We start from the raw sequence: 27,552 nt of genomic DNA, 5'->3' as shown, positions 1-27,552 counted from the left end.
TGAATCGAGCAGGACGTTTCTTTTTTCAGCATCCTGCTCCAATCTCTGCCTCCCGTTGAAAACAATGTTAGGCAAATTCAGGGAGGAAGTTGGTGTTGATCTTAAGAAGGAATCAGCACCAGATTCTGCCATGTTGAATGGGCCGTTAATGATACATTGTAGCTGGGGGACTATGTCCAGATATTGCATTGGAGCCCGGGAGCTTCATGTTATGCCTCTGATCAAAGATACAGAATTGTGAAAGTGTACTCCATAGCAACCAACTAGTTTCTAGCTAGTCTCACTTTCGTTAGGGGTCATTCGCACAGAGAAATGTGAGACTGATTTCAGAACATTAAAAAAATAAGCATCCTGTTCCATCTTGCTGCGGATTTTCACTGTTTCATTTCTGCAGGATTCAGAACCAGGACTTGGAAAAGAGCCTGAGGCCCCGTTCACATCTGCGTTTGGGTTTACGTCCAGGGATTCTGCTTGGTATGCCATGCCACCTCGCCTCTTCACCCACCTGGTACTAGATCATCTCTGATGAAGGTCACATGACCGAAACATCAAAATTTACCTTGATCTAGTCTTCACCTTATTCCTATATGCTGAATAACTTCATGTGCATGGCTTTATCACTGTTACAATCGTGTATTCTTGAATAAATATTCACATATCCTTGAACGATCAGTGTGTGCAGCAGCTTCTATCTTTATTGTTATTTGGGTCGGAGGATCCTATCACTGCTGGCAACACACTATAGAAAGAGTGTGCGGTACCACGGTTATTCCTAAAAACAGGGATTCTGCTTGGGGACCACCTGAACAGAAACCTATACCTGGGAAACCCGCTGATCCCCTCTGCATGTTTCCATTATAGTCTATGGGGTCCATGTGGTTTCCTTAGGTAACCACTTTTTAATGCGTAAAGGTTTCTGTTCTGGGGGTTCCCAAGCAGATTCACCAAACAGAAACCCGGACGCTGATGTGAATGGGGCCTGAGACAGAGGACGTAATCAGATTTCTATTCACTTTCCATCTTAAGCGTAAGAAAGTGATTGGTTGCTATGGCAATACAATCCCCAGAAAATTATTTATTCCACCTAATTAAAAAAAAGTCAAAGTCAAACTTAATAAAAATATAACAACAGATTTTAATAGAACATTGAGGTACAAAGTAAAAAAAAAAAAAAAAAAAAAAAAAAAAGAGAGAGGACACCTATCCATAAAAAGTGGCACGATTTTTTCTTCTGTTACTATCAATAAAGTTGATACAAGTAAATAAGAAACCAAAATGAGGCTTGGAACGCGACGATGCCGGAAGTAAACTGGCTGTGGCTAGTAGGAAGTGTTGTGCGGTTCACGTGGGTCCATGGCTGATGTGCCGGAGAACGCTCCGCAGCGTGAGTGAGCGGGTCCGGTGACCGGCTGGGGGCTGTGGTTACTGGCTCAGTGCATTAAGGTGTTGTGTTTCTTTTCCAGACTGTCCCGGCACAGGGAGCAGTGATGCGGGAAAGACCTCCGCGTGTCAGGGGTGTCCCAACCAGTCACTATGCGCCTCGGGGGCAGCGGCAGGACCGGACCCAGGTAATACATGAGCTCACGTTACTCTATAGCAGTGGTCTCTCAGGACATGCTGGGAGTTGTAGTTGTAGTGGCAGGCTGTGTCTACTGCTATGTTTGCTATTCTGGGCACACATCTAGTATATGTAAGTGTCATAGATCTAGTATTGGCTTCTGTATCCCTTGTAGAGATATATAATATAGCTGACTGTTCACATTTTGCACGGTAAGCATATTTAGTCACTGTAAGGCACTATTCACATTGCCATTACATGTTCTATCAGTTTGACAGGGAAAATAGGGCAGCATGCTATTCTATTCTAAAAAAAAAAATAATGGTAGAAACCCGACAAACCCTTTATATGATTCAGGGTTCTGGCTTTTACCTTTTTCTGTTTAGAAGAACAATAGAGTAATAGAACTATGACCAGAGCCTAAGCCTAGATTCACACTCTCACCTATAAAACTCTGCCCATGCAAGTACTGGATTTCCCAGGGTAAATATCATTCCAGGAGAGGAACTCGTAGCGTTATAGTTATCTATGCTGCTAGGCCTCCCTGCCTCCCGCCACATACTGACCTGTAGTCATTATACCAAAGGTCTCCTGCCATCATAGGTAAGTATTCTGCTAGTAGTCACTCCTGGCAATACCCTTCAGGTCGGTAAATCTGCCGCTGAGTTTCACAGCTGAGCTGTAAAATTGCAATATTCAGCATATACAGTGTACTTACTTTGCTGTTGTTGAACCTCTCAGAGAAGTTGTAATTTCACAGCAGCTGGAGTGCTGCAGGTTGCCTACCCTGCTATACATGGTCTCTCCAAAGTGAGAGCTTTCCTTTAACATCTCTCCATTGATTTATGTTACAGAACTAATCTGTAAGACAAATCTCCACTACAACCCTTGTTTATATCCTCTATTATGGTGCATGTACGTAAATAATGGTAAACCCGACTGTTCGGTCAGAAATACACAGACATTGTTACTTCAGTGAGTGTTGAATCATCCCCCCCCCCCAAGAGTTTTTTGCTGTTAATAACTTTTTTCTTCAGTTTTTAAAGGGATTTTCCAGGCCAAAAAAAAAAAGTATTTCTTTTAAAAAGGTTTGTTGGTGCTATTAGTGGGTTAATAAGTGCACCCAAATACCTTTAGCAGTGTTTTGAGTGATTTCAGGTATCCTCTGCATTTAATTACATTGGTAACTTCCTGCTGTTTTACAGGTAACGTCCTGCTATTTTTGCATATTTTTTATATATTTTGAGTATCTTTCAACCATTTGGGGATTGTCAATCCCTCTCTTTTTCTTGGATATGGCTTAAATTATAGGGTTGAGATATGTTCTAGATAATTGGGCTGATATGAGAGTTAGATATGTGTATTTGATGTTAATATAACTCTTTTGTGCTATGCGTTTTCTACATTCCTGCTGTTTTAGCCTACAACTACCATGATTCATTGCAGTTCACTCAGACCCCCCCTTTCACTTTCTTCCTCACAACCCCCCCTGTTTCCCTATCTAGCCCTCGGACTACTACCCCTACCTACTTAGCTAGCTAACTAATTCAGTCCCCCACCTCATCCCACCCCATCATCCTTACCTCTCTTCTCATCCTTGAGATTGCTTTCGTTGGAACCACTGTCACCTCCTCTGCCTGCGCAATAGAGCCATTTTATTGCGCATGTGTGATAGGCGTGTGGCTTCTCTTCGCTTCTGCCAGCGTTCTATTGCGCAGGCTCTGGCTCCCTTGTGAAGGAAGTGACGCCTGGCAGAAGAAGAGGACCACCATGCAAAATACTGGTCTTGATAAGTCTGCACTCACACTATATAGTCCAGCAATGCTACACTATAGGGTTTTGCTTGTTCATAGACCTTAGTATTATCTTGTTTTATTAAATTTTTTTAGCAATAGAAGAAATCAAAGAAAAAATGTCTTCAGTGAAACACAAGATACTGGTCCTCTCGGGAAAAGGAGGAGTTGGAAAGAGCACGTTTAGTGCACATCTGGCCCATGGCTTGGCAGAAGATGAAGGCAAGCAGGTAAGTTAACCTGAATATCTTCTGGATGTAGACAAAAATGTTTCCATTCATTGACTTCAAACAAAGATCTTAGAAAATGGAAGGAATTGAAGTACACCGTGTAATACAGTTACGTAACTTTTGTCATATGTTAATACGTCTTTTTCCCCGTTCTGTCTACAGCAGGGGTGCTCACACATTTTCAGCATGTGAGCTACTTTATAAACTGACCAAGGGATAAGATCTACTACCCACTTGTTGTGGGCGGGGCAGGGGCTGTGGGCGGGGCGGAGCGTGAAAGCAGGAGACAGCTCTCTGGTGTCTGCTTGTTCACAGCACAGGCTGAGAATCATCTCTGGACACTGGCAGGCCGGGGCCTTGCACTCGTTCTCAGTCAGGGCTGCGGCAGCTCCGCCTGCCAGTGTCTGGCGATGACTCTAAGCCTGCGCTGTGAACAATCAGCACCCCGGCTCCCTTCATCCCTAAGAGCGGGGAGCGCGTCATCCCCCAGCCTGCAAGTGTCCGGAGTGCTTGTTCACAGCGTAGGCTGAGAGTCCTCTCTGGACACTTGCAGGTGGGGCTTGCAGACATCGGGGATCCTTTGCTGCATCCCGCGATCGACCTATACGTCCTTCGTGATCGACCGGTAGATCGCGATCGACGTATTGGGCACCCCTGGTCTACAGTGTACACTTACAGTATGTACATCCAAAGCTCCTAGTGCTTACTCTTAATGGACCCACAAGCCCCTATTAGACCATTGCTTTGGCCTTCATCAGTTCAGTGGTATCTACCAGGGTTTCCTTCCTTTTTTTTTTCTTCTTTTTGGCTTTGTGTTGTAGAGTGCACCATTCTCTATAGCATCATACTGTAACATAATGTATACCTATACCTAGTGGATATCGCTATATCCATATATTACAGTCATCCTTTTACCATCTGCACTGAGAGCTTTCTTGGCACATATGGCGAAAGGAAACTGAAGACGGGTTTACATTACACAGAAAAATCCCTTTAGCCAATGATATATGTAAAGTGTCCAGGCTTCAAATTCAACAGCTTAACTCTTGTTTATGACAGTACTGAAAATAGCTTATCCTGTGTATAAAAATTACCATAAAGTAGAAGGAATATGGCACTTGAAATGCTAAAAATACAAATGACATAAAAGCCCGGCGCATCAACCAAAAAAAAAAAATTCAAGACTTATTTCAATTACCAAACTTTAACAAAAAATAGCAAATACTATAAAACCTGGTCCTCTGATCATGAGCAGGTAGAAAATGCTCCGCCTTGAACGGGCTAAAGGGCTTTTGCCTTAACCAAAATCTCTTCACTGAGTGAGAATATCCTTTTATTTGCTGTTGTAGATGCTGTTTGTGACTTAGTGAAAATGACGTTTCAGCGTCAATGTACAATGTTTCTGCCGAGAAATCAACATAGCATATCAGCTGTTTGGTGCACCCGGGTGTGGCTCTTTTCACCTGTGGTCACCAGTCACTGCTACTTCCTAACATAAAGAGTGACAGGTCCTGTTCTGCGGTGACCACATGCATAACTTGGTGTGGGTGTGGCCATGGCCTGGGTGCATCAAAGTGCTTATCTGCATAAGGATTCAAAGTTGATTTTCTCAGCTGCAGGATTGCAATTTTACCGCCCAAAAAAGTATGTTCACTGTGTCACTACCCAGCTGTACAACAGCATATAAGCAATTTGGTAGGTGTAGACTCCCTTTAATGCCAGTTTACAGTGCCATTTCACAATCTGCGGTGTGTGACTATTAAAAAGTACTTTCGTCTTCCATTATTTAGTAACGTGTTACACAACACATCTCCATCTCTGCATGGTTGTTAGATGCACACGGAGGGAACTTCACCAACAATATGATCACTGCATGAAACTCAGCCTGAATTTGTATTTGGTTTTCCTTCTAAATCCTTGCACGAGGGGCACAACTCCCAGGATCAATGTGAAAAGTTATGTCATTGAGTCCTAGTATACTCCTGACACGTGACGATATTTAGGAGGGAGCAGGGGTTGTTCATATCTCTCTCTCTGGACTGTCTGCTTCCGTCTGGAAAGTTTTGTGGCCTACGTCCAGTTAGTGACTATTTTAGCATTTTGTTGAATAATTTTTTTGCCGCCAGCAGACAGATGGTGACAGAGGAAACACATGTTTTAGATCACATCTGTTTCCTGGGATTATTAACATCCCACTGCAGTATTGTCTGCCTTTCTCTTCGGTAGGTATCCTCAGTTTATATAATGGTGTGTAGCTTTTCATGGACTCTGCGTCACACTCGCATACTTCATCCTTCCACCTTTCTGGAACGTCAAAATGGCTGGCCAATATGCAGACTTGTGGGATTCCATTGTTAATAGTTTCATCTTCCTGTTTGTCATTGACATTTACTTATTCAGGAAGTTTGCAGATACCTGGATTCTTTATGGATGGTTAAATATCGCATATAAAAAAAAAAAAGGTTCACATATCTGAGTTGGCGGGACATTGCTATACTGTGACTAAGGCAGAAAACTAGTGAAGAAAGTCTATCTACTACTATCTACAATACCAATAACTTTCCTCCTATCCACAGATAAGTGTGGCCCCAGTTGCTTGACTCCAGTACACTTAGACTTGTATGTACATTCAAATAGAGGACATGGTTCCCCTTTTTTTGTTGTTGTCATGGGGGTCCCAGTGGTAGTTCTCTGCAATAAACACACTTATCACCTGTCCTATGGATCCATGATAAATTTTTATTCGTGTTACAGAGCACAATACAGTGATAAACTACATACCTCTGTTATGTATGTTACTTTTGTAAATTTGGGAGCACTATTTTTTCTGCTCAAGTAGAATGGGTGATGTCATAGCAGCGGGAGGAGCAACTCCCATAGTATGTGGTGGTGCACGCATGAGATGGTAGGGGTTAGGAGGAGCAAGAGCAATGATCCAGGAAGTGGAAGGTCCAGCCCCAAATATCAACTGCCTTATATGCATAAGCCTGCAGACTTGTTTTTCTCCACATCTACAAAAGTGACATGCCTAACAAAGGTATGTTGTGTATCACTGTAATGTACTCTGCATCTTGGTGATGGTAGTTGAACATGTGAGAGGTGGTAGACTAACTTTTAAAAGGGTTTTCCGGGCAATTTTTTTTTTTTTTAAAGTCTTAGTGCTATTAATCAGTTAATAAAAGCACTTGAATACCTTTAGCATTGTTTTGAGTGATTTCTGTGTGTCTCTGGGAGCTCCTGGAATCTTCTGCATTAGTTTATAAGGTGTAGCTTCCTGCTATGTAACTTCCACACTAGCTCCCTCTCATCTCTCCCATACACCACCTCCCTGTCTCTCTAGCTATCCCACCCACTACTAGCCCTTACCAACTAAGGGGGGCGTTCACACTACCGTCGGTGTCCGACAGGTAGTGTCCGCTCCTAGTGTCCGTTCAAAATCTGTCACGGACATTAGGAGCGGACACTGGCTGTGTCCATGACACCTGTCATTCACTTAAATGGGCATCGGGTGCGTTCTTTTGCACTCCGTGCCTGTCCTTCCCTGTCCGCAAGTGAAGATGTCCAACTTCTCAAGCGTACAGAAAAACCCGACATGTAGGGTTCTTCTGTCCGCTTGAGAAGTCTGACATCTTCACTTGCGGACAGGGAAGGACAGGCACGGAGTGCAAAAGAACGCACCCGATGCCCATTTAAGTGAATGACAGGTGTCACGGGCACAGCTAGTGTCCGCTCCTAATGTCCGTGACAGATTTTGAGTGGACACTAGGAGCGGACACTACCTGTCAGACACCGACGGTAGTGTGAACGCTCCCTAACTCGGCCCACACCCCCCACCCCATCATACTTGCCTCTCTTTCATCCAGACTTCCTCCTACGGGATGGCCCCTTCCCTCTTTTCTGATTCTACCAGCACATACAATAGTCCCAATGCTGCTCTGTGCTCTGCAGCCGATGATCCAGTTCCACTGCACAGGCATTGGAGCAGCTCCCACCCTGCTACAGTGCAGCATCGGGACTACTGCGTGTGCCAGCAATCAGAAAAGAGGAAGGAGCTGTCTTGCAGGAGGAAGGAGGGAAAGAAGGAAGAGAGGCAGGTTTCATGGGGAAGGGGAGTAGTAGTGACGTTCCGTTTCTGGAAACTGGTATTCTCGTCCATCAGAGGACCCAGACAAAGGACAGGCAATGTTAGTATGAACTTGCAGACTTACAGCCCCATTTTTTAATGTGACAGAGAATGAAATAATTAGTTTCCTGTCACTAAAAAGCTTAGCACTGTGTTTCCAAATGGAGAACCCTGTGACATTATCATTATTATTGTCACAAGAATTCCCTGATCAGAGGCTATAAGATGGCATTAAGGGGGTTTTCCATGACCAAAAATGGTTTTTATACTGACCATGAATATCTGATTGGTGAGGGCTCAACACCCTGATTCTGCAAGAATTCGCTGATCCAGCTATTCAGTCTGCAAAAGCTTGTGCTGTGGACGGGGTTGGAAGCAGTTCTGCTCCTAGTCAAGTAATAGGACATCACTGCGATAGTGGACAGGGATGCAGCTCTGTGCCTATTACCTGAATAGGAGCAAAGATGCTTCTGATCCCGATCACAGTAGAAGCTTTTAACGCTTTGCAGGGACCTGACAGCCATCAATAAAATAAGGATGATCTATCCTGTGTATACATCATCAGTATAAATATTAGGGGGCCCAGAAAACCTCTTTAATATTGTATACGGGACTATGCAGAAGACTAATAGGAGACCCTGTAATGTGATTGGGCTGCTAGGGGACCCTAACATGTTCCAAAGGTATAGGCCCTTTTAGTGTTGATACGACTGAACATATTTGGATGAACAAAACACCAAAATGCCAGTGACCATGTCCGATGACGTATATTATTGAGCTTTTTAGACCTAGCATTGTTTCTCTTTACTCCTGGGTGAGGTTGAAAAGTAAATCCAAAATATTTTTCTTTTTCATCCTCTTAGTCAACTGAAACCACAGCCGTCAACTTCAGAGCATTTTTCCAAAAATATTATTTTTGAAATGGGCCAGATACCGTGACTACTTGTATGGAGTGATACATCTATCACTAGGAGACAACCATAGCGTGGTGACTAGTGGTTAGTATCGTTGGCTTGCAGTACTGGAGATTCAAGTCTGCCCAAGAACAGCGTGTCCATGTAGTTTGCATGTTCTCCCCGTGTTTGTGTGGGTTTCCTCCATGTCCTCCAGTTTCCTCCGTCACTCCAAAGACATACTGATAGGGAATTTAGATTGTGAGCCCTACTGGGGAAACCAAGAGATGACAATACCTGTAAAGCGCTGCAGAATATGTTGGCGCCATAGGTATAACTCAAGTAAATACTATAGGAGACTTCTGCTTACTCAGTCCATGTCCTGCATTTTTTAGGCTTGGTTTCGTTCCTGGCTGTTTACACTGAACCTTCTCTGTCTGCAGATTTGTTTTTTGAGTGGGAAGGTGGAGTCCCTTCCTGTAGAAGAATTGGCAGTAACAGTCTAGGAAGTTCAGGGGAGTTCTGCCAGATTTATAGAAGAGCTGAATTCAGAGATTTCTCCTTCGGTGCCTGTAACAATAGTTTGGACATGTATAATCTCCCTTGTGCTTTTTTAAGCTGTGAAGTAACTAGTGTATGACCAACCCTATGCTAGTACCATATGGATCTAAGGTATCAAATCTCCATAAACTGCAAAATTACTGGCACAATTCTTCCTGAAGACTCAAGCGTTTCCATTACCATTAGTCATGATAAAATCTTGGATTTCTGTGGCTTCACAAGTGACCATCACAAAGGTCACCATACATTAATAGGCAAGATGCTTGCAACACATCTTTTTCTTCCAGAAAGGATTGTAAATTGAGATTAAAGCATGACCTGAGGAAGCATCATATCGTCCTAACCAAAAATGTTATGGATTGTATTTTTGAGTAGTTCAACTGCCCTGATCTGTTAAAGGTAGTCAATAGCATCCGACATCAACCCAGTCCTACACGTAGATAGGTGAGGGTCATCTGAATCAAAGCTGTTTTCTCCTTGTGACTTCCGTTGCTTGATATATCACTGTTTCTGTCAAACGAGTTATTTGGAGTAATGAGGGTGCTGCCCCTTTGGAGCTCCGAAGAGCTCATTTGCATATTGACAAAAACATCTTTGCAATGGTGGCACAATTGGAACCATTGGATTCAGATTACCCCGGGCTGGGTTCTGGTAACAGACTCCATTTAATGGGGTTCACCTCTGTCAGGTATTTCCAATGATTGCACCCAAATAAAAATACCAACATTGGTAGATGAACCTTTCCACAGATGCTTCAGTTCGGTTGGTATCGGTCTTGCCCATTTTGTGTTGTACGAAATACACTGATGGGGCAGGAAAGTCAATATATGGACAAAACTCCATGGATTGGAAATCTCTAGTACATGGCGTACTGATCTGAATGAAGTCTTTGTCTGACATAATTTTTGACTGCCATTGCAGCGCTCGAACAGCTGTAAAGAAGACCTTTGCATTATAAGGAGTAAGATGGTCTTATTTTCTCAAGATTAGAAGAGCTGAAGATGCCAGAAAATGACAGTATCCTCACAACTAGTAAGGGTGTCTTGGTCTCAGCCCGGTGTTATGCCGGAGCGGACACTCGTGACGTTTGTCTGGGCAGTAGAGCTCCGTGGGAACTTTAGATGTATTCGTTGATCATATTTTCCATATACATATACACCTTATGACTTTATACTAAATGCAGCCCCTTCAGCATGATTGAGTCATATAGTGTGGGGAAAATGAAGTTGACAGTCTCTGCCTCTTGGGCCTCTAATAGTCAAATTGTTAGTTATGAGTCAACATGACGACCAAACTTTTTTTTTGTTCCGCAGGCATTTTGTAGTGACCTGACATCAGTCTGACTAACAAACAGGACATTCACTAATGTTCATAGCGACAGTTTATAGAATAGTCAGAATTACGTAGTATCGGAAAGATTGGCTTGGATTCATAATGTTCTGAATCAAGTCAAATATCTTCTGGGCTATGTACTAATATCTAAAAAATAGGTTATTAGCCATAATATGGAGCAGATGTTTGTTCCAATGTTCTATTGAAGAGTGCTGAGGTCTAATAAGAGCGGGCAGCCATGGCATGAAGCAGTAAATTTCACGTCTGGCCTTCGGAGTTGGGAGAATTTACTGGCAGCGATTTACATTGTACGTCATGGTTAACCATTCCCGTCTAGACCTTTCACTGCAAGCCATGTTTTATTACATCGATATATGTGGAAATGAAACTGGACTTTGTATGTGTAGTGGGTTCATGAGCAAAGCTGAAGTAAACCTTATAGACGTTTAGGGTAGACATTTGTGACTATGTAGGAGAAGACGTTTAGGACTGTTCACTAGACTATGGGGTACACTTTTTCACTATTGACTAAACATTTACAACTACCAAGTTGACTGTTGGGTAGACTGGAGTAGATATTTGTCACTATCGAGTACACTGTGGAGACGATATATGTCCTATATGTCACTATGGAGTAGATAGGTGACATTATTGTGTAGATGATGCAGTATACATTTGTCACCATCTTGTAGACTGTGGAATAAATGTGTCACTATGGAGCAGACATTGCCACTATTGAGGACACTATGGAGCAGATTTTCATTACTATTAAGTAGATGTTTCCCACCGAGGGCCATACCTGAAATCTTCTCTATGTGTATTTTTTCATTTGATCCCTTTGAGTATGGTATTAGAGGAATTAATCCTTGTGAACGGTATATGGCACAGATGAAGTCATACCTATAATTTACAAGATTTCCAGGTCTTCTTGAAGGCCCATTATTTCCTTTGAACTTTCTGAGCGTCGCTTAATCAGTCCTTTCTGCTAAATCTCTTAAGAATCTGTAATAGTCGTCCTCTTTAAAAACGAATTCAATAGTCTCCAGCAGTGTCTTTGTTAGTTCTATATCTGTCTATTTTTGTAGACTTTTTTTTGTTTCCCATCTTTCCCAATGTCCTACAGCATTTTAGTTCCCTTGTCTACCCTGTCAGATTATACGCAGCGGTGGGATCCTCTCATAGTCTTGTTTGCATCAGATTAATCTGGCCTAAGACACTAGATGGTCGTTCGGCAACAAGAGTGTCCATTTTGATTTCTTATTCCCTCCCCGTACAGAGTATGAGTTCAGTACACTGGAGATAGCGGCCGGCCGCCGTCAAAGCGGAAGTACCAGATGCATCCATTCGTTTCTATGGAGCGTGCTGTTCGGATCGGCTGATCCGAACAGTACTCGTTCATCTCTATGGACTGTCACATGTTAGATTACCTGCTGGCTCAGTGGCTAGCAGTAAAGCTTTTAGTCATGGCCACTGCACATTCAGGGGTGTGGAGCTGGAAAAAAGTTACTGACTTTAACCATAAATATAATGTTTACTGTCACAACATCAAATTGGGACATCATAAGGGTTGGTCACCTTCAGATCAATATTGAGAGAGGGCTGATTTCTAAGCAGAATGAATGACAGCAAGCAGAGGTCTAGAAAACTGAGGAACTGATTCAGAAAGTATATTGGAAAACTAAAGAATCATATTTTTTTTTATATAAATAATAATCTTTTCTCAATATTGGTCTGGAAGTGGACAACCCCTTTAACTTGTCAGTATGTGCACTATGTGTAAAAGGATTCTCTCAGATTACAGAAACATGGCGGCTTTCTTCTAAAACCAGCACCAACCACTACCATATAGAGGTCAGCTCCATTTACTTCACTGGAACTGAGCTGCAATGTTTGATGCATGGACAAGCATGAGGATGTTTTGGGGGAAAAAAACAGGACATGTTTTTCTAAACCTGTTGTCCAGACCCCTGCCCTCGAGCAGTTTCTGACAGCGACTGGGAGAAACTTTCATTTCTTCTCCGCTGTCATCCGTTGCACTAGCAGCATCAGGGATCAGTAATCATCCCTGCCGCCCCCACATGTGAGGGCTCATTTGCAGGCAGCAGAGACAATGGCTGTTCACTGCTACCACTTTTTTTGGACAAAAAAAAATAATACTGGACTTGATCAACTCTGACCTTTAGTCAATGGTGGAACTCAGGTAACGGAACGTTTACAAAGTGCAGTACCCATGCTTTAAACCTTGAAAGTCCCTTAAATTACCGTATGTACTTCTATTGCTAGGATCCCATCTTATGTATTTTATTTATACTGTTAGTTTATTTCAATTCAAAAGTTTTCCTAAATTCATTCCTTTATCAATGATGCTTCATTTGCCGGCTATGTGAATATACACTCACCGGCCACTTTATTAGGTACACCATGCTAGTAACGGGTTGGACCCCCTTTTGCCTTCAGAACTGCCTCAATTCTTCGTGGCATAGATTCAACAAGGTGCTGGAAGCATTCCTCAGAGATTTTGGTCCATATTGACATGATGGCATCACACAGTTGCCGCAGATTTGTCGGCTGCACATCCATGATGCGAATCTCCCGTTCCACCACATCCCAAAGATGCTCTATTGGATTGAGATCTGGTGACTGTGGAGGCCATTGGAGTACAGTGAACTCATTGTCATGTTCAAGAAACCAGTCTGAGATGATTCCAGCTTTATGACATGGCATTGCATTATCCTGCTGAAAGTAGCCATCAGATGTTGGGTACATTGTGGTCATAAAGGGATGGACATGGTCAGCAACAATACTCAGGTAGGCTTTGGCGTTGCAACGATGCTCAATTGGTACCAAGGGGCCCAAAGAGTGCCAAGAAAATATTCCCCACACCATGACACCACCACCACCAGCCTGAACCGTTGATACAAGGCAGGATGGATCCATGCTTTCATGTTGTTGACGCCAAATTCTGACCCTACCATCCGAATGTCGCAGCAGAAATCGAGACTCATCAGACCAGGCAACGTTTTTCCAATCTTCAATTGTCCAATTTCGATGAGCTTGTGCAAATTGTAGCCTCAGTTTCCTGTTCTTAGCTGAAAGGAGTGGCACCCGGTGTGGTCTTCTGCTGCTGTAGCCCATCTGCCTCAAAGTTCGACGTACTGTGCGTTCAGAGATGCTCTTCTGGCTACCTTGGTTGTAACGGGTGGCTATTTGAGTCACTGTTGCCTTTCTATTAGCTCGAACCAGTCTGGCCATTCTCCTCTGACCTCTGGCATCAACAACGCATTTCCGCCCACAGAACTGCCGCTCACTGGATGTTTTTTCTTTTTCGGACCATTCTCTGTAAACCCTAGAGATGGTTGTGCGTGAAAATCCCAGTAGATCAGCAGTTTCTGAAATACTCAGACCAGCCCTTCTGGCACCAACAACCATGCCACGTTCAAAGGTACTCAAATCACCTTTCTTCCCCATACTGATGCTCGGTTTGAACTGCAGGAGATTGTCTTGACCATGTCTACATGCCTAAATGCACTGAGTTGCCGCCATGTGATTGGCTGATTAGAAATTAAGTGTTAACGAGCAGTTGGACAGGTGTACCTAATAAAGTGGCCGGTGAGTGTATCTCTTCCATTGTTTACACATCATTGTCAAGGCACCTGGCCTGTTATCTGATACAGGGTGGATTACTTGACTCTCTGGGGAAGGGTTGGGGGGTGATATCTCTCCCTGTTTCTGCATAGCTCTGTTGTAAGGACAATCCGTTCAGCTAATTGCAGTTTGCTGATAAAGACTTGGACAATGTAAGTTGTTGCTGTATGTAAAAACACGGGTAACATTGAGATTTCTATAAGTTTGTTGTCTGTTTGGGAGCATGTATAAGTTTTATTTTTTTTCCTCTAATCCTGTGTAATATACGTTTACTGTGTATATTATTTGAACTTCATTTATATTAAGTTCTAGTAATGATAATAAATAATCTCTCATGGTAAAGGCAATGTCTATATCTATTGAGTTACTTCATTGTATCTTGCTCATGAAACAGTCAAAGTCTGTCCACCAGCTTGCTGAAGAATACAGGAAGTGAAAAGAAGAGACGTCAGGCAAAGCTGATGAGAAAGGGAGTAACTACAAAGTGGATGCGGTTCATGCAAATCCCATGCCCACTTTGTGTTTAAAACTGCAAGGCGGACATGCTGCGATTTGCAAAAGCGGCATGGTTTTGGAAAGCACAGCATGTCAATTATATCTACGGAAACGCCGACAGCTTTCCCCTAGATATAATTGTAACAGAAAATCCATGGAGGAAAACTCTGCAAACTTTCTGTTCAAAGCGCTGCAGGAAGAACCGCGATGCATTCCCGCTGTGGATCGTCCCATGGGGCCTTAGTTTCAAGTGAAGTTTTCAAATCCATCCATTGTGCTGGAGTGAAAGGAAAATAAATACAGCAATAAACACATCATATATATATATATATATATATATATATATATATATATATATATATATATATATATATTATATATATATATCAGAAAATTTCCTAATTTCTGAAGCAGATTTTTTCACCCTGCAGTAAACTCTGTGTAAACATTTTCTGTAAAAGTGTGTTTTAATAGAATAGTGTGTCCTTCATAGATTGTACTGCAGAGCAATAATGTTCTTCCACATTAAGGTCTTTGTTTGGCCGCTGTCTGAGCTGCAGGTTTTCTTAATGCTCATGTTGGACGATTCGTTGTCTTTTTAGGGGGCTTTTAGGGCGGTGCTGTGTTTTCTCCCCTTCTATGTAACTGATACAAATGTTTGCAGATCATGCAGTACATGAACGATTTATCTGTAATTGGAAGCACATTCGGTCGATCTCCCACCACTCCCCATTTCCTTGCGTTTATTAATTTTCTAGTAATCGCAGGGTAAACCAAGGACAAAGTAAAAATCTCACTTGATGACCTTTGTTGCAAGATCTTCGGAAATGCTCCCCTCTCATTCTCCATGGATGAAGTATGACAGCAGGTGCTCAGAGGTGTTACAATCATCCCCATTATGTAACCAATTACTTTTTAAGAAGGGCTGTGTATTGGCAAACAGACCCTTCCAGTTTGGATCAAAGCGGCCTAATGACTTTTCAGGCTGGGAGAGGCTTGGATTTGCTTCCTATCCTCCCGCGCTTGTAATTGTGAAGTGCAGGCTGTATACTGCAGCTGTCATCACTATGAGCACTCGGTGACATGGGCTGGAGGGTCCCAGTGTGTATGTATGTATGCTCAATGACTATGCCCGCTGCAAGTGTTAATCCCACATAGGGAACTCATTTGCTAGTACGGTACATGGAAATGTATGCTGCCAGCTACAAATTGGGCCATTTCCCAAGATGAGGATGATATTACTCCCGGAAATTCATCATATTTGCCATAGCGTAAGGGCGGTTTTATTCACTCGGAACACACTTTTCAATGATGTATTACCACAGCTGTATTGTATGTGATATTCATCCAGTAATGCAGTGGGATCACTCATCATGACCATAGAAAAGTAAGGAAAGCTTGCCCTTAAAGGGCAGGTTCACTGCAGTATGTCTATTAGCAGATTTGTTCCTTTTGTTTAGGAAGGTTCTGATAATAGATGGCAATAGCAAGGAATCAAAACCCCCGCATGGCGTGCTAGTAAATATGGCAGCCGGTGCAGTGACTATGGTGCAGCAGAGAAGATGGTCATAAAACACCTCTTGTCTGCCGCCGGGTGCAGGGAACGTGGTGTGTGAACCAGTGCCCCGTGTAAGCCATGTTCTTGGAGGGAGAAGGTGGGGTTCTTGTCAGACAATTTGGTTACCACTCATATATGAGGAAAACTAAACCGGCCAAAAATGTCCAATACACCTCAGAAAACAACGGGCAATCATACGGGATCCTATGTTTGCTGTATGAATGGGGCTACAGACAGCCGTGCTTCTGTTCCATGCATAGGCCATGGTTGTGTGGAAAGATTTAGTATAACCTGTCATTTATACATTGAAATGTTGGCTCATCTTACGTTGAGAAGTCAAGGAGGCGGTCCTAGTCTGTAGGCACATAGAGGGGACAAGTTATACTGAATACTGTCACAAAAACATATAGAAATCTGCTCAGCTCCTCCTGCCCGCAGGTTGCATATTGTTTTCCATGTCACAGGTTCCCATTAAATTGATCGGTTTTGCTAATACTCCTTCCGTTCAGACTTGGAACACAAGACCCATGTTCTTGTGAAGAGTGCGGGGTTCTAGTGGTGGGTCCGTAAGTTTTGATCTAGGGACATTTCCTTCAAAAAAAAAAAAGGGGGGGGGGTTGTCCAGTTTCAGCACATAAATGTTATTGTTTGTATAATAAAAAGTTGTACAAATTTCCAATATACTTTATGTATCAATTCTTCATGGCTTTCCAGATTTTTGCTTGCTGTCATTCATTCTGCTTACTCCCAGTGGATAAAAATCAATCCGTGGTCATGTGATTTACTGTCCGTTGTCACGTGATTTACTGTCCGTTGTCACGTGATTTACTGTCTGTGGTCACGTGATTTACTGTCTGTGGTCATGTGATTTACTGTCTGTGGTCACGTGATTTACTGTCTGTGGTCATGTGATTTACTGTCTGTGGTCATGTGATTTACTGTCTGTGGTCATGTGATTTACTGTCTGTGGTCATGTGATTTACTGTCTGTGGTCATGTGATTTACTGTCTGTGGTCATGTGATATACTGTCTGTGGTCATGTGATATACTGTCTGTGGTCATGTGATATACTGTCTGTGGTCATGTGATATACTGTCTGTGGTCATGTGATATACTGTCGATTTACTGTCCGTGGTCATGTGATGAACACACAGGTGCAGCCTGTTATAGTCACAGCTCAGTAATCAGACCTCTGCCTGGTAACGAGCTATACACATGTGTGTTTATTAATTAATATAACTTGGACAACCCCTTTAATTTATACTGTACAGTAAGTAAAATGTATTAGTCTGGTGTCCAAACTATGAAGCTCACAGAGGATTATATTGCAGTGGTAGAAGGCGCTCATCTTTGAGAAGTATAAGGCTGAGTTCACACATTTTTGTTTTTTGTTTTTTTTAAATTGCAGTAGTATTTAATTCCTATGTATTTAATAAGAAAACTAATAGCCATCAAATTCCAGACGTCTGGTTTACTGGCATAGTAAAAATACACTTCTCATAACTGCAATTAAAAACATGCATCCAGTTATTGAGTTCTAAAAAAGGAAAAAAAGCAGTGTGACCCCAGTCTTAGGGCTAGTTCGTGTACACATTCCGTGGCGGCTGCCGCAGCAGTGCACTGGCGTCCCGCCATGGCATTCCATGATGGATTAGGCCCAAATGAATGGGCCGGAGCCTGACCCCGCGGAATCCGCGGCAAGATAGGGCAGCTTGTGTATTTTTCCGCTACTAGCTACCAGAAAAAAGAAGCGAGCGGCTCCCATTGAAGTCAATAGGAGCCATTTATGGCAGCGAATTCCACGTCGAAATCCGGTGTCAACTTCCCCTGTGTGAACTAGTCCTTAGGGTATAGGATTATTTATTTATTCTGTGACCCATTCATTGAATGACAACAAAGGTCTCCTCTTATGTCCGTCTCTATAGTAAATGTATAACCTCACTTAATGGTCACTTTTTTTTCTTTTCCGTTAGATCGCGTTGCTTGATGTGGACATCTGTGGTCCCTCAATTCCGAAAATAATGGGTCTAGAAGGGGAACAGGTAACGGCTTCCTTTTCCTGGCTCTTCTCCCACCACCGATCCTTTTTTTCTTTTGAGTTGTTAGTATTTCTTTTTATTTAAACCTGTAATAAAAGTGAAGAGGACGGCGGTGACATTTCAGATCTTATCAGACATCTTCTGTAGTAATGTAGATGGAAATCTAATGTTTTCAATGTATTTTTTTTTTATAAGCGGCATTGATTCTTCTTTTTTTCTCTCCTCTAGGTTCACCAGAGCGGCTCTGGATGGTCGCCTGTTGTAAGTATCACTGATCTTTCCTGAACTCCAGATTGTCTGCCCGGAAGAGTCAGATCTGCTGTTATTGTGAGATTTTACTGTAAGAGTGTATAAGTCCTGGAGCCATACGGTGACCCCTAGTGGCCACACTGCAGCTTTCTCTATAGACATCTCTGTGTGTATAGACACTTCTATTCTACACATTGTTAGGTTTACTTTCCCTTTTATTACCAAGGGTTCACTTTGAATCAATAAGTTGCTTATTCTTCACGTTGTATCTTGATATTAGTCTTCTATAATATCTTGGAGTTTGTGTGACATGACTTATCTCCAGATTCTATTCTAGAGGTAGTACACCTCCAATTGTCAAATGTAAATTCTTGGAGCAACTCTCCGATCACACTTTTTGTATTTCAGTACGTAGAGGACAATCTGGCAGTGATGTCTGTCGGCTTCTTGCTTGGTAGCCCGGATGATGCAGTTATATGGAGGGGCCCCAAGAAAAATGGTTTGTATGAAATTCATGTGTGAATTTAGAGAGTAGAGAATCTATGCTTAGGTTAATGCTGTAACTAACCTTGTGGCTCATGGGCACTTTCTTATATGAGGATAGCCCATGGATCACATCATTGCTGATCGGACTCTGAAACCCCTGGTGATCGGCTATGATCTCCAGGACAAGCTGGGGCCAACCATACATTTCCCCTGCAGCAGCCTCTGTCAGTCGTGGCTCATAAGGTGGAGGACCCTTACTGTAACATCATTATGCCCTCTTTTCAAGAGGACCTTTCACGACCCTCACCAGCTTGGTTGGTACAGTTGAAAGCCATGTCCATAGTGTTCAACCAGGGGGTGCAAAAGAGCCTGACACTACTGAAATGGGTATATGTGATAGCCCCTAACCATTCTATCTGATGTGTGTCTACATTTTGCTTTCTTGTCCTCTAGGAATGATTAAGCAGTTTCTGAGAGATGTGGACTGGGGAGAAGTGGATTACCTGATAGTAGACACTCCTCCGGGGACCTCCGATGAGCACCTGTCAGTAGTACAGTACCTTAGCGGGGCTGACATTGATGGTGCCGTCATCATCACCACCCCTCAGGTAAGACATTCCACAAGGCCTTCACTCCCTTTATAATTTATACATGTTTAGGGGTACAACAGTGCCGCCTGTGTTCTAGTCCTGCTCTGCTTATTGGTGGATCTGCTAGAAGTCTAGTGACACTGCGAGCCCTTGTATTAACCACAATTCAGAAACTTCACTTCTCATGATTCATTTTTCCACTTTTACAGGAGGTGTCACTGCAAGATGTAAGAAAAGAAATCAATTTTTGCCGCAAAGTAAAATTGCCGATTATTGGAGTGGTAGAAAACATGAGTGGTTTTATCTGTCCAAAATGCAAGGTGTGTGTTTCTAACTCTTATGGATATGTCACCAGTTATATTATTGCATTAAGAACATCATATGTTATTTGTTTTCTCACTTGTATAGCCCTATCCTATCCCGCAGTACTTTACAGACATGGTCAGTCAGTGCTCCATATAGGGCTCACACTATAAATTCCCTAGCAGTATATCTTTTGGAGTGTGGCATTCTGTAATCTAGAATCTGAAGTTCAGGAGCATACTGTGAATGTTACAAGATGTCAGAAGAACATATCCTGAGAGGTGTGGAGTTGGCTAAACTTTCCTTTTTTTTTTTTTTTTTTTTTTTGTGTGTGTGTGTGTATTTTGTGAATTACAAGATTTTTCTCCTCTATGTGTCTGTGTGGCCACCTAGTGTCCATGCTGTGAATTGCAGTGTTTCCAGAGTTTTGCTACTATAATCTGTCCTGCACCTGTTTGTCCAGGACAGATTATCATCCCCTTACTTTATGTATACTATAAGGTAATATATGACCTTACATTTATTTCTAAATTTAATTTCAATGTACATTTAAATGTATTTTGGTGATGATTTAATTAAGTATTGAAGTAATAAATGTCAGCAAACGGAGAGCTTTACAGGAGGTATCCAGGGGTAGAAGACATAGCCGCTTTCCTTCTGGAAGTGTTCCACTTCTTCGTCTCCAGAAGTGACATCACATCCATTGGTCGCATGGCCAGGAATGGGACTAAACTGCAGAGAGGCCAGTGGGGGTGATGTCACTGCTGGAGAACAGCCATTTTTTCCATTTGCCTATAGACAACTGTGATGCAAGCAGAGACAGGAATTGTAAATCACTATAATAGAGGCAACATTGGGCAGCAATTTTAGAGGACATTCAGAGCACTTGTGACTATCTACAGGCAAATCTGTCCTGCCCCTGATGTACTTGAGGCTGATGTGCATATCCATAAAAACATGATTATTCCTACATTGCTTCATCAGTTTGTGGCCACTATCTATGTATGTTTCTGCTCCTAGTAAAGGCCCCTGCATGACACTATTATTGATTGGGGGGGCATTTAGACTTGGCAGGCTCTCTATAAAAGTGCACCTCCAGTTAGAAACAACTTTCCAGAAATTAATAGTGCAAAACTTCAAGAAACTTTGTAATGTATTAAAGAAATGTGAAAGAACTAGGTTTTCTTTTCCACTTTCTACATATTAGTCTTGGGAGAGGGGAAACACACCCTATATAATTGCTGCTCCTATACTCTGCTACTCTGTGCCCTTGTATCACTGCAAGGTTTGTAGATAAGAGGCTACCAGTGCACAGAATGAGGCGATAAATCAATTAACTATCCACTAGTAACCACCCCTCCCTCCCCTCCATACAGCTCTATGTGTGATGCTGAGTCTGAGATGAATCTCTCCTTAATAAGATATATCAGTCTCTTATATCCACCTGTACTATTCATGTGTGACCAGTTGTTTATAACTTGAGGTACGCTTGAAGCTACATTTTTCTAACACTGAAGAACACCCTTTAAAGGGTTTCTACCATTAAAACCTTTTTTTTCTGCTTTAGATGTTGGAATAGCCTTTAGAAAAGGCTATTTGTCTCTTACCTTTAGACGTGGTCTCCACTGCCGCCGTTCCTTAGAAACACCGGTTTTTACCGGTATGCAAATGAGTTCTCTTGCAGCGATGGGGGCGGGCCCCAGCACTCAAACCAGAGAAGCCAGAGAAGTGTCTCCAGCGCCGCCTCCTTCTTCGTCCACTGCGTCATCTTCAGTGTCTTCTTCCTGCGCAGGCTCATAACTTCTAGCAGAACAGCACAGGCCACGGGAAAATGGCCGCTAACAATACCGTGGAAGCGGCCATTTTCCCGTGACCTGTGCAGTCTGCTCTGCCCAAAACCCGAGACCTAGAAGTTACGAGCCTGCGCTGGAAGAAGACATTGAAGATGACGATGCAAACAAAGAGGGAGGTGGCAGTTGGTGACACTTCTCCGGCAGCGGTGGGGACGCCCCCATCGCTGCGAGATAACTCATTTGCATATCGGTAAAAACCGGTGTTTCTAAGGAACAGTGCAGTGGAGACCACGTCTAAAGGTAAGAGACCAATAACCTTTCTAAAGACTATTCCGACGTCTTATCCACAAAAAAAAAAAGGTTTTAATGGTAGAATCCCTTTAAGTCATGTACATTTTTTTTCTATAAACAAAGCTTTATTTATCCTAAAATAAAAAAGTAATATAAATGCTGTCAGTAATGTAGACAATGGATGCTTTCATTGTGGTTGCTATGGTCACATCCCGTCACGTTATGTTCCATATACAGATCTGTTTTCTTACCTTTGTGCTGTTTAGTAAGCTTTTATATGTTTATGATTATAGTATAAATAAGAGACCTGTCCCTGAATGATACCATGGACCCCATTATGTACACTGCCGGCTGCAGTCCGAGGACTGCAAAATAAAATGTTTATATTACAAAGTCGCTTTTATAAACTTCTGCAGCTTTGGGCTCTGTTCACACTTCATTTGAGAACGGCATATGTATACATACAGTAGATCTGTAGGGCCCATACACCTAGCATTTGCCTGTTTGGCATGTAGCTGGCTGCTATGCGTCTGCATGCCACTTATCACAGTACGGAGTAGTATAGTGGACTGTGTTATTCCGTGCATAGCATAAAATACAAAACCACACAGTATACATCTTATATTTAGTATAAGGTCCTATGGACAACATGTGCCTGTGTATGCCTATAGAGATGAGCGAACACTGTTCGGATCAGCCGCTCCGAACAGCACGCACCCATAGAAATGAATGGAAGCACCTGTGACGCTGACTTTGCTGGCGGCCGGCCGGCGTCACAGGTGCTTCCATTCATTTCTATGGGTGCGTGCTGTTCGGAGCGGCTGATCCAAACAGTGTTCGCTCATCTCTATATGCCTATGCTGCAGTATACATTGCAGTCTCCTGACAGAGAGGTATAGGCTGGGAAATCCTCCAGAGGAAGGTACAAATGAAGTGTGAACACAGCTTTACTTAGGGACTGTTAAGAACCCTTTGGAGAATGATGTTTTTATTGGAGCTGCTGACGTCATACATTGACAGAACAAACATTTAGCAGTAAATATGTACACACTGAATACAGTTATTGCTATTTATAACACAATAACACAACGTTCCTCTTCAGTGCAGGCTGCTGGTAAGTTCCCATTGAAACCAAGAACAGTATAGCCTCTCCCCCATAATATAATAATTCTGGGGCATTTTTTTTTCATAACTTAGTGTTGTGCTATTCCTCTGTTATTCTTCCTAGAAATCTGTGACCAAACTGACAAAATGGTTGATACTAGCTGGGGTGTGTCTTTACATACTGTCACACTGTCCAGTCACTTCTGACTATACCAAACTGTACACCCCCTTTGTAAGGAGAACAGTAATACCCAATTGGCAGTTTCTCATACATTTCCAGGACACATTACAGAGGAACAGCTGAATACAGAGTTCTGAGCAAAGACGCTCCAGAACTATTACTTCATGCCTCTATTGATTTGAATGGGACTTGAGCTGCAGTAACCATTAGCTACCACTACACAGAGGATGGAGCTGTCTGCTTCCAGCTCTGTCCATTGTGGTTATACAGTGCTGTGGCTACTGACATCAGCTGAACTGTAAGGCTATTGGATGTCAAATTCCCACCAATCTGATATTATGCCAAGGATAGGTCATCAAATTATATTTCCTGGAAAAATTCCCTCTAAGACTCAGCATGTGTTCTACATGAGACGTGATTAGATTCTTCACCTACCCCCATGAGGAATCTTTGAGTGTTGCTCAATATAATTATTTTTAATTCCTCATTTTTCTTGTTTCAGAATGAATCTCAGATATTCCCACCAACTACAGGGGGTGCAGAAAAAATGTGCAGTGATCTCAGCATTCCCCTTCTGGGCAGGGTTCCTTTGGACCCTAATATAGGTAAGTGACAGGTTATTCCGCGTTTTTTTACCCCTTCAAACTCTGTAGAAAGTAATGTAGTTTGTTCAGCTTTTCACTATGAATTTTAGTCATTTTCCATAATATGAAGGTAATGAACACTGGAAACATTGTCCTAATTAAAGGGGTTGTCCCATTGTGGACACACTGTGGATAGAGGGTAAGTGTCTAGAGATGAGCGAGTACCATTCGAAACGGCTGTTTCGAATAGCACACACCCATAGGAATGAATGGAAGCAGCCGGCACGCAGACTTTGCCGGCGGCCGGCCACTTAACCCTCTGTGTGCCAGCTACATCCATTCATTCCTATGGGTGCGTGCTATTTGAAACTGGAGTTTCGACTAGTACTCGCTCTTCTCTATAAGTGTAAAATTGTTGGGGACCCTACAGTTCCCCCTAAGGCCAACGGTGATCAGGAAGACGGGTGACTGAAAGTGCCCCTAATGCCTCCTTGTGAATGATTATAGTCCTGGCAGCCCCATAGACGTGAAAGGAGCACCACTTGCTCTCCATTCACAAGGCGGCTTTAACGGGTGTCTGCCAGCATGAAAAGCCATATCAGACTAATGGCAGTACTGTCTGCTTTCCCGTTCTGTGCCCTGGGACTGAAGATCTCGGTGCCGTTAGTTTTGGCACCAATCTCTGCCCACCATCAAAAGGGCGTCCCTGGCAGTCTAGCAGGGCTGTGAGGGGCACGCCCTTGCTTCCCCCTTAAGGAAACTAACATTACAGATATCTCCAGCCCCGGAGCACAGAACGGGAAAGCCGCTGAATTCAGCATACTGTTGACTTTCTAGCGGTATATAAAACCGCATCTGCAGGAGTTCATGAAAGGTCCTCTTTAAAGAAAAAAATCCCCATAGCTGCTGGCAAACCTTTTAGAGATTGAGTGCCCAAACTGCAATCCAAAACCCACTAAATTATCGCAAAGTGCCATCGTAGCAATTTAACCTTAATACTGTGTGGATCCTCAATTGTGGACAGTAATGGACCCACAAAATACAGTCGTGTAAAGGGGGCTTTACAGAGCTTTCAATGATGCAGACAACTTTGTACTGAAAGGTAAAGGTCTCTGCATTTGGTAATATTGAACTATTAATGTTCATTATTTACATTGCACAGGTTCTGTTTTATAGTGACCATGCAATGTCATTACACCCTGTACAAATATCACATCTGCTATAAAACAGATAGTGTGATATAAATAGTGAAGGGACCCCACACAGTGCAATGTGCTCCACAGTGGCCCCCACACAGTATTGTATGCTCCACAGTAGGCCCACCACACAGTAGTATACACTCCACATTACCCCCTCCCACAGTATTATATACCCCACATTAGGCCCCCACACAGTAGTATACACTCCATATTACCCCCCCACACACAGTATTATATGCCCCACATTAGGCCCACAGACAGTATTATGTGCTACACAGTAGCCCCCCTCCCCACACACACACACAGTCTAATATGTTCCACAATAGTCCCGCCCGCCCCACAGTATTATATGCTTCACAGTGGCCTCCACACAGTATTATACGCTCCACAGTGGACTCCCACACAGTATTATACACTCCACAGTGGCCCCCCAAACAGTATTATACGCTCTACAGTTGCCCCTACACAGTATTATATGCTCCACAATAGCCCCGCCACACAGTATTATATAATCTACAGTAGGCCCCCACAGTGCTATATGCTTCAGTGGTCTCCCACCCAGTAGTATATGCTCCACAGTAGGCCCACACACACTGTATTATATGCTCCACAGTAGCCCCCCACACAAACTGTATTATATGCTATACAATAGTCCCCACACACAGTATTATATGCTCCTCAGTAGCTTCCCCTACACAGTATTATATGCTTAACAGTAGGCCTCACACAGTAGTATAAGCTACTTACCCAGTATGTTAGTTCCACAAAGAGCGTCTTTCTCTTTCGTCTTCTTACTGCAGGCCCCGAAGACTTGCATCATCGCGCCTGTGCCAGAGCAGAGGTCACACTCTGCAGTCAGTGTAGGCCAAGATCCTGTGCATTTTCACATACAGCTGAAAACGTTGATCGCTCACTAATGGGGAATCCTGTACCGAATTACCTGTTAGTTAGCCATCAGGGCGATGGCACGCATGCTAACAGAGCTCTGTGTGCCCGTGTCGCATGTGTCATAGATTCGCCATCACGTCTGTAGGCCATCGAGCCCTAGTCTGATAAACATACATAGTAAATAATAGTAATTTCTCTCTGTTTTAAGGGAAAAGTTGTGACACCGGCAAATCATTTTTTACGGAAATTCCAGATTCTCCTGCAACCTTCTCCTACAGAGCTATAATACAAAGTATGTACCAATTCTCTGCAGCTCTTCTCTGTTTTTACATTGGGTAGTATGTGTTTAGTATTGGGTCGCAGTAAGTGACCTTTAGTGATGCTATCAGTATATGGAAGTTGTATTAATGCTATTGTTTTACCCAGAATATAGATTATTCCAGCGCTCATTTAGTATATACATATACAGTATATATAGCTCTATTCCTTTAAGTATGGTGGAGGAGGACGAATGTTCCAATGTTTTGCTTTTTATAGCCTGGGTTGAAGTGTTCTCTTTATAGTTGGGCACCAGGGTCAAAATCAAAGTCTGATCAATACATTCTGCAAAAGGAAGTGAAGTAAACCAGTCACTAGGACAATATCTCCATCTAATAGATAGATGGTATTATAAAGCTGTACATGTGCCAAATAAGTGATGTGTTCAAGTAGATGTGAGTAGACTAATTCAGATTACTCTCTTACGCTATGGGAGCCATGACAGCTATGCTGGATCCATGTTCATGTAACCCCATTGCCACATGGGTACAGGGACTTATAATACAGTGAAGCCTATCCAAAAGACTCATTACTGATTCCCATTTCTAACATTTCTTCTCTTTTGGTTATTCTACAGAAATACAGGATTATTGTTCTCAGAGATGTTGACATCCGTTTCATTTAGTCGGAATGGTACAGAATTATTTTTTTTCCAAATGATTTTTAATATTCCTGAAGTTTCCTCAAGAGCACCCTTTGATATTAGGCGATGCCTGAATTGCAGTTTCCCTATGGTGAATTAAGGTGTATTCAGAATAAATATTTGATCCATAAAAAATGTTTTATTTCCGACAAGATATGAAGCAATGTTAATTATCTTGGGTGTGTTATCCTGTAATCGTGGATATGCCTCAATTTCTATGTCATCAGTAGTAAAATTCTGCTTTTAACCTCCACTAGAGGGAGCTCACTAAAGAAAGATGTGTACCCAGTAAGGATTAGTTCACACGGGCAAAGAGGGGGCGGATTATGGCGCTGAATCCACGTCATAATCCACCCCCTTACAATGGAGGTCCATGTAGACTGCCAGGGTACTTTTTTCCATGAGCGGCTCACGGAAAAAAGGAACTAGCTGCCCTTTCTTCAGGCGGACTCCGCAGCTGATTCAGCCCAGCCGTGGCAGGCGCATTTTGACCCGAGAGTGACGCGGCTTCCTGCGTCACTCTCGGGGCCAAAATCCGCTCCCCGTGTAAACGAGGCCTAAGACATTTGTCTTCAGTAAAGCCCCCTAGTAGTATCTCCAAAGAGAGGTCAAGTAAATGGGACAATATCATGCACAGCGTATATTACAAGTGTGCAATAGTGTGAACGATGGAGGGGACAAAAGCTAGTAATATAC

General features: G+C 42.8%; 1 protein-coding gene across 1 annotated transcript; it reads left to right on the top strand.

Annotated features, from left to right (window-relative positions):
* Window positions 1–1,313: 1,313 nt before the first annotated feature.
* On the top strand, window positions 1,314–27,525 carry NUBP1 (NUBP iron-sulfur cluster assembly factor 1, cytosolic). The gene is made up of 11 exons (XM_075284998.1): window positions 1,314–1,384; window positions 1,464–1,568; window positions 3,448–3,581; window positions 18,162–18,230; window positions 18,456–18,488; window positions 18,885–18,975; window positions 19,416–19,570; window positions 19,762–19,872; window positions 23,727–23,829; window positions 26,104–26,187; window positions 26,791–27,525. The coding sequence occupies exons 1-11, from the start codon at window positions 1,354–1,356 to the stop codon at window positions 26,820–26,822; spliced, it is 948 nt and encodes a 315-aa protein (XP_075141099.1). The 5' UTR covers window positions 1,314–1,353; the 3' UTR covers window positions 26,823–27,525.
* Window positions 27,526–27,552: the final 27 nt, after the last annotated feature.

The sequence above is a fragment of the Leptodactylus fuscus genome, chromosome 8 (assembly GCF_031893055.1).
Source record: "Leptodactylus fuscus isolate aLepFus1 chromosome 8, aLepFus1.hap2, whole genome shotgun sequence".
Classification (NCBI taxonomy): Eukaryota; Metazoa; Chordata; class Amphibia; order Anura; family Leptodactylidae; genus Leptodactylus; species Leptodactylus fuscus.
Note: the sequence above shows the minus strand (reverse complement) of the source record. Positions and strands in the feature narration are given on the sequence as shown.

Bases quoted from the DNA above. Each gene is read 5' to 3' on its own strand.
- NUBP1 (XM_075284998.1), top strand. From the start codon at position 1,354: ATGGCTGATGTGCCGGAGAACGCTCCGCAGC. The intron at 1,385-1,463 runs GTGAGTGAGCGG...TTTCTTTTCCAG, and splicing joins GCCGGAGAACGCTCCGCAGC to ACTGTCCCGGCACAGGGAGC. The intron at 18,489-18,884 runs GTAAGTATCACT...TTTGTATTTCAG, and splicing joins GCTCTGGATGGTCGCCTGTT to TACGTAGAGGACAATCTGGC.